Below are 6,945 nucleotides of genomic sequence, written 5' to 3'. Positions count from 1 at the left end.
TACAAAACATGAATCAATAGAAATATTAAACAATTAATTATATTATAACAATTATATTGATTAAGGGAAATAAATCTTACAGTATTGATAGATATGGCTATAAATGTACAATTCTTCCTCTTAGATAGGCTTTTTTTAAAGTATTAATATTTTACATGTTTCAACTACAGTACAATTAACTATTAATTGTAAAACCCAAGGGAGGGTGTACCAGGTAGCCTATATTCCAATAACATTTGCGCAAAAGATTAATTTAATTTCACCCCCTTTTTTTCGTAGGTATCTCTAGTCCCATTTGCAGAAATAAAAAAGTGATCTTTCTTTTACTTCTTGTCCAAACTCTTGAGCCATGAAGAGAATTTCTATTGATTTTGGGCCAGCTTTATAAGTACCCGGTACAGTATCTATGTATGTGACCCTGCGGGACCAAGTAAAACAAAGGACGTTTGGGCCAAAAGGACTTCATCAGCTACCGGTACAAAACAAACAATCAAAAAAAAGATAATCAAATAGGCTTAAGGTAACTGCAGATAAATAACTTACCCATACAACAAGTGGAGTCATACAAACATCTAGGCGTCATTGTTGACAACAAGCTTTCATGGAAAGTCCGCCTCAAAACTCTGGCAAAGAAAATAGCTTATCAGCTTTTTTCATATGCAAACCTAACATCTTAAACTGAATAAGAAGATCTTGAATAATTTTGACTGTTCGACGATGCAACATTTGCTATCATATGTAATAACTTGTTGTAATAAGGTGTTGCGCCGCTTATAAAAAGAGCATCAAAAACCACACGCACTACACTACCATATTTAAACGAACTTTTTAAACAAAAGAAGCCTCAACTAAATCGGAAAAAAATCTTGAAAAACAACATTACTACGTCATAACTACCTCAAGTCATCGCGAAGTGGGCGACTTCTTATCAATCAAGGCTACGAAAGAACGGTACCGGTAGCGGTACAAAACCTTATTCGTTCATGGTATTCGGTCCGACTATATCAGCGCTACTCTTTGACTAGGAAACATGAAAATAATCAAGACGTCTGTAGTCACTCAATGAACTCTTTCTGTTGTGTCTGTTCTTTTTATATGAATGTTTCTGTTGTGATCACAACGAATTGCCATAATGATCAATAAGGCAGACCCCAAAGCCTCTTCAGTTGGTCTTTAAAATATATACAGGTATATTATTCAAACTGCGGTTACCGGTACCAGGGAAGAAGAAACATACTTTATCTTTGTGTTTTTCTGAGTGTTTTAATAAGCTACGTACCGGCAACTATATTTAGTAAGTTAACAATTTCGTGTGTTATTGTAATTGCTAATTAAATCTTCTCTCCTGTGGCATTTCATTTAGTCATTTACTCTACCTTGCGTATACCGTACCGGTATTGTAGTTTATTTTAATACGTTAGAGTTGTTAATATACTGATAGGCCTATGTTTCTTTTTCTTGCTAGTTAAAAAGTTAAAAGTACCGGTTTCTTAATGGAATTTGTGAATACCGGTATTGTAGTTTCTTTTGATAAAGTTGTTAATATACCAGCTGGCCTATATTTCTTGTTCTTGCAAGTTTAGTAGGTTAAAAGTACAGGTATCGGTACTTAGACAAAATTTCTTAATGAAATTCTATCATTACAGTTGTTTTTATAATTGTCTTAACATACCAGTACCATACGGTTGTTACTAATAATGTCCCGATGTACCGGTAATTGTAGAAAGTGTATTTTTGCAGAGGCGTTACAATGGTGCATGTGATGTCACATGGTGTATCCCCCCCCCCGACCCTAATCTCTACTCAAATTTTTGTTAAATATTCCCAATTAAACCTGTCATTAATTTGTACTTTTTTTTTTATCCCCTTGATGTCCATCTCCTCCATAAACCTTGGTTTGGTCACACTGCTAGCACCCTTCTGGGGTTTTATTTGATTTGTTTTTATGTTCACAGACCAGATGTAAATACCAATTATATCCCATTGTTCAGAGAAGTCATTTCATCATATAAAACATGTAATAAAATATATAACACATAATAAAATAGGTACAAGACAGCTATTTAAAAAAGAAAGACAAGTTCTTTTTATTTTAAGAAAATATTTATTAGAAAGTACCATAGATAGATCTATGTAGTTGTATCAGTAAATCATGAGATCAATTACACTATTATTAGCAGGGGAGAATTAATGATGTGCAATGAATAAAGTTTTAATTAGCAATTTTTTTAATTGAATGGGGAAGAAAATAGTAAAATCTACCTTAAATAAAAAGATTTAAATAACATTTATAATTTATGTCTACATAAGTTGGTTCAAGTGTATATTTAAAACAATTTGAGAACATTTTTTTTAAATGCTTTGAGGTAATGTATAAATAATATATCAAGGCAGACTATCAAATCAGTCTATATTGTATATACAATTTGATCCTATACATTTAAACAAATAATATCACTTAATGACTGACAGTGGCCAATTTACACTGTTAGGTTGCATTAGAATCTTTTTCTCCCAATGGGAGTTTTCACAATGTAGTCCACTGTGCCAAGACCATCGTTGAGAGGGCAGTACTTGACCGTGTGGGCTTTGGTCCCTGTCGCAGAGCACATTGGGCAGGTGTATCTAAAAAAAAAGATGAAAACATTTACATTCAGGCTGTTACAACTTTAGAAAAAATAAAACAAAAATAACCTTACAATGTAAGTTTGTGTTTTCATACAATTTAAGATGTTTACCCTAAAGGGATCCACCCAGACGGGTTGAAATATCTTCAACACAAATATCAGAAACTATGAAATACAAACTATCAACAATGACAATCTTATGAGCACTCAATGACATTTTATTTTTGTACGTAAATCTGGATGGATTTACACTTGACAGGGCCCTGAGCTATGAGATATGGAGACCCTTGTAATCAACATCGATTTATTCCTTTGCTTTTTCTTCAATGCAGTGCTAAGATGAAGGCATATAATAGAAAAGGAGACACAGAAAAAGAGGGGGTGGGGTATGGTTTGCAAAAGAAATAAAATGTAGGAAACTCACTTTTTCAGGATCGGACAAATGACATCTCCGTTGGCGTGTTTCAGAAGGTGGGTCGCATATACCTTCACGTCTTCCTTGTTGTTTTTGCAGAAGACGCAATGCTTTTTGTTTCCCAGAGGTTTCCGGCGTCTCAGTGACAATCGAATCTGAATAGAAGAAAATAAAACATCACATTAAAAAAACTGTAAAGTCTCGATTTCCTGTTTAATATGTGCATGCGCACAACGTTTTTTTTTTAGACTACACTTTTTTTTTTTATTCCAGGTGTAGAAAGCTAGTATTTAAATAGAATGTAACGAGTAAATATGGATTTAGAAAACAGTAATTACTGACGGAAGGATAAAGAATTATGTAGCCAAGTTTTGCATTTAGGATAGAATTCTCATTGGCGGAAACAAAAAAATTATTAAAGAACCTATAGACAGAAAATATCCAGTGGTAACAACGATATATTATCTTCTTAACTTAAATAATACAGACGTTACTTCAAAAAAGAAGATGATTAGGTCCTACGCGTCATGCATATTAACCAATGACCTAAATTCTACCAAAGATTTTGATATCTGGATCGCCACAAAAACCTTGTTAAGTATGTTGACCCCCAAACCCTACTGAACTCTTAAAAGATCTAGACAGGACTTCAAACCCCTAGGGCTCAAGAATTAGAAGAATAACAGAAATGGGAATCAAACGGATGCATGTCTTTCGTTAAGACAAAAATGCCAGTTATTAGGAGTAACAAAAAAAAAAAAGAAAATAATAAATGAAAATTATCATGTAATACCCATATTGATGAAATTATTAAAACATCAAACAAAACATTGTGGTTGATTAAAATATTTTTTGTTATAAATTAAACAAGAACATAAAACTAAAATGCTAATAATTTATTTAGCTAGGCCAATATTAGAATATTTTTCTTTTTCCTTTTTGGGACCCCTTAATTAAACAAAAAAAAAAACAACTAAATAAGGAAACGCAAAATAGAAAAGTGAGATTTATAACAAAGTGACAAGCAAATATTCACATTTCATTAGAGTACCATTAGTAAAATCACTAAATTTAGAGACTTTGGGAAATAAGACTAAAAAATAAAGTAGCAATAATACGCAAAAGACTAACTAAACCATAATTTACAAATAAAAATAAAACCTAACTAAATACTCAGAGAGATAAAAAGTAGAGGCACATTTCTTATTCCATATGCTAGGACACATTCGAACTACAAGTGCTCCTTCTTCCCTTTAAAGACATTAGAGAGCCGGAAAAAAAAAAGCAGAGTTCAATATCACTAATCATTAACAAGCATGACAAGATTGACAAGTCACATTAAATTTCATTAATGTGAAATGCGTAGGACGTAATTATCTTCAAGTAACGTCTGATATCTATAAGATAGAAGACGCAGATGAAGACCAAAAGGAAAATAGCAAGAGAGAGAGAGAGAGATTTTATATTATAAAGTATTACACTACTAAAACTAGTATTACCACACACACACACAGATTCACTTAGAAAATATAGATGTACATCTGGTTCTCGAAAAGGATTTTTTTTTTAATTATTAAAAGAAAAACAAATTCGATTTTATATATGTAGCCTATCAAAGGAATCAAGCATTTTACGTCTGGAGAGACTTTTTTTTCTTTGCAATCCAATTAGTAAAATTAAATATTATCATTATTTTAAAATAACGTGAACTGAAGATTTTATATTTAAATTTAGTCTACCAACAAAAAACAAGACACTCTCACTGAGATCTAGATTATATCTAACGTCTAGATCTAGATATTCTAGATCCAAATCTCGGTCTAGATTCTAGATAATTAAACTAAATTATAAAAAGAATATATTAGAAATAAATTTATTTAAAGATCTGAATCTAGAGCAGATCAATACCATCGGTTTAAAGTTTTGAAAGTAAGTTAGAGAAGTGAAAGACACTAGGTCACTAGCTTATCAAGTCAACCGTTTTTATATTTAAAATAATATAGTTTATATATATCTAGTATAGAATAAGAAGAAGCTTGAGGTCTTCTAGCCAACAAGATCTAGATTCTAGATCATCTAGATTCTAGTCATTCTAGATCATCTAGATTCTAGAACATACTGATACTTATATCTAGTTACTAGTATTAAGTAGTATCTAGGAAATCAAGACAATCTAAAAGCGAGTTGTAAGCCCTAAATACATGACATGTAGAATCTAGGTCTAGTACACCTATAACATTTTAATAAATAAATCTAAGAGAACGTATCTACAAAAAAAAAAAAAAACACTATCAAAAGCAGAGGTGTCACCTACCTTGTCCAACTCCTCTTGGAATTCTATATCCTCCTCTGTGATGGGTTCCTCGCTCGAATTGATAAATCTCCGACGAGAGTTAAATTGTATCCAATCGAACTCGTCCATCTCTACGGTGACACCGTTGTTACGAAAGTCTTTCCAGATTTCATCAATGGTCAAGGAATCCATGGGCATGGGTGAAGATGCCATTTCTGATTGAAGTAATGAAATAATCCTTTTTTTTTTTAATCCTAGATCTAGTTACACTCTCACTTGGCTACTTGCACAGAATGACAAACGAGAAGCAGATGATTTAGATTTTATAGAGATCCAGATTTTTATGCCTCAGAACCATTTTTGTTTTGTTTTGTTTTTTGCAAAGACGGTTCGGAAGAATCAAGTCCTCACGGCCATTGTTGTCAAACTTAAGCCACGCCCATTGTTTTGAAAAGTTACTAACCAATAAGAGTTGTTTTGATTAGCTGGACAATGGAAAGTAGGTCACACCATGTTGGCTTGCCTTCGCTTTCAGTGTAAATCGTAAACTATTAAGAGAGGGGGGGGGGGTCGTTGGTTGTGACCCAGGCGCACCCAACGTGGTTGAAATAGTTAAGTTACCTATAGAAAAAATAAATAGGACGAATGACCACGCTAGCCCAGTTGCGACAACTTGCGACCTGCATATTTTCTTTGACATCATATGCAGAGATGGCCGTTGTCCACCTAGGGGCTACTTCAGTTTTCTTAACGTTTTCTAGGCCTGTCTCCTAAAATGGATTTTCTTTGGGTATCCAATGTGTGTGTCCCTCGAGCTAATTGAAACCTCTCTATCGTTATAAGGCGACAACCACTTTCGCGCTTCAAATGTTAATTAAGTGACATAGGTACGATGATGTATTTTTCTGAATTGTTGAAATGAAAACATATTAAATGTTGTTGTTTTTTTTTTTTTTTGTAGATGTATAACAGTCGTCTGTAACGGGGATGCTAGAGCCCTCTGGGGGGATGCTGGGAACCAAAGGGGCGATAGGGGGCGGTAAGGAGGCGCTAGGTTTAAAGGGGGAAAGAAGAAACTAAAGGTGCACTGAAACAAAAGAAATTAAAAAAAAACTTCAAAATTAAAGCTGGCAACTAAATTTAGATAAATTAGAGTTAGCTTGCTTCTAATTTAAGAACAGAAACAACGTTAGAAATTGAGTTCGAGAATCCCATTTTCTATTTTTAAATTCTTACACCGTTGCTGTAATCGGAGGGTTTCTATTGTCCTTAGATCTTTCTCGCGTAAACGTTCATGATTAAATAAACAAGGTAATACGACTTTTAGATTATAGTTTATTTTATCTACATATTTTAATATATTGATATGTAAATGTTAATTTAAAAAAAAACGTCCAACCTAACATTCAAATAGAATATTTTACCTTTTTTTAACTAAAAAAACTTCACAAAATGTAACGAAAACTCACTAAAATGTAACATGATAAATACTAGTTTTAATGAATTGCCAAAAGATAAAATGTATTCCAATGTTCTACTTTGAATGATGGCATTTTCAAATAAGGTTATGAAATCAAGTCGGCTTCACGAACATATAGCAATATCCAAAA

At 32.8% G+C, this 6,945-nt stretch overlaps 1 protein-coding gene across 1 annotated transcript; it reads right to left on the bottom strand.

Annotated features, from left to right (window-relative positions):
* Positions 1 to 3,010: 3,010 nt before the first annotated feature.
* Positions 3,011 to 5,561, bottom strand: LOC129924612 (nanos homolog 2-like). Its single transcript, XM_056020673.1, has 2 exons — positions 5,357 to 5,561; positions 3,011 to 3,197 (listed from the first exon to the last, which is right to left on the bottom strand). The coding sequence occupies exons 1-2, from the start codon at positions 5,546 to 5,548 to the stop codon at positions 3,048 to 3,050; spliced, it is 342 nt and encodes a 113-aa protein (XP_055876648.1). The 5' UTR covers positions 5,549 to 5,561; the 3' UTR covers positions 3,011 to 3,047.
* Between the last annotated feature and the right edge of the window lie 1,384 nt (positions 5,562 to 6,945).

This window comes from Biomphalaria glabrata, chromosome 1 (genome assembly GCF_947242115.1).
Source record: "Biomphalaria glabrata chromosome 1, xgBioGlab47.1, whole genome shotgun sequence".
Lineage (NCBI taxonomy): Eukaryota > Metazoa > Mollusca > Gastropoda > Planorbidae > Biomphalaria > Biomphalaria glabrata.
This window is presented reverse-complemented; position numbering and strand designations above follow the sequence as displayed.

Bases quoted from the DNA above. Each gene is read 5' to 3' on its own strand.
- LOC129924612 (XM_056020673.1), bottom strand. From the start codon at position 5,548: ATGGCATCTTCACCCATGCCCATGGATTCCTTGACCATTGATGAAATC. The intron at 3,198-5,356 runs GTAGGTGACACC...TCTTCTATTCAG, and splicing joins TCCAAGAGGAGTTGGACAAG to ATTCGATTGTCACTGAGACG.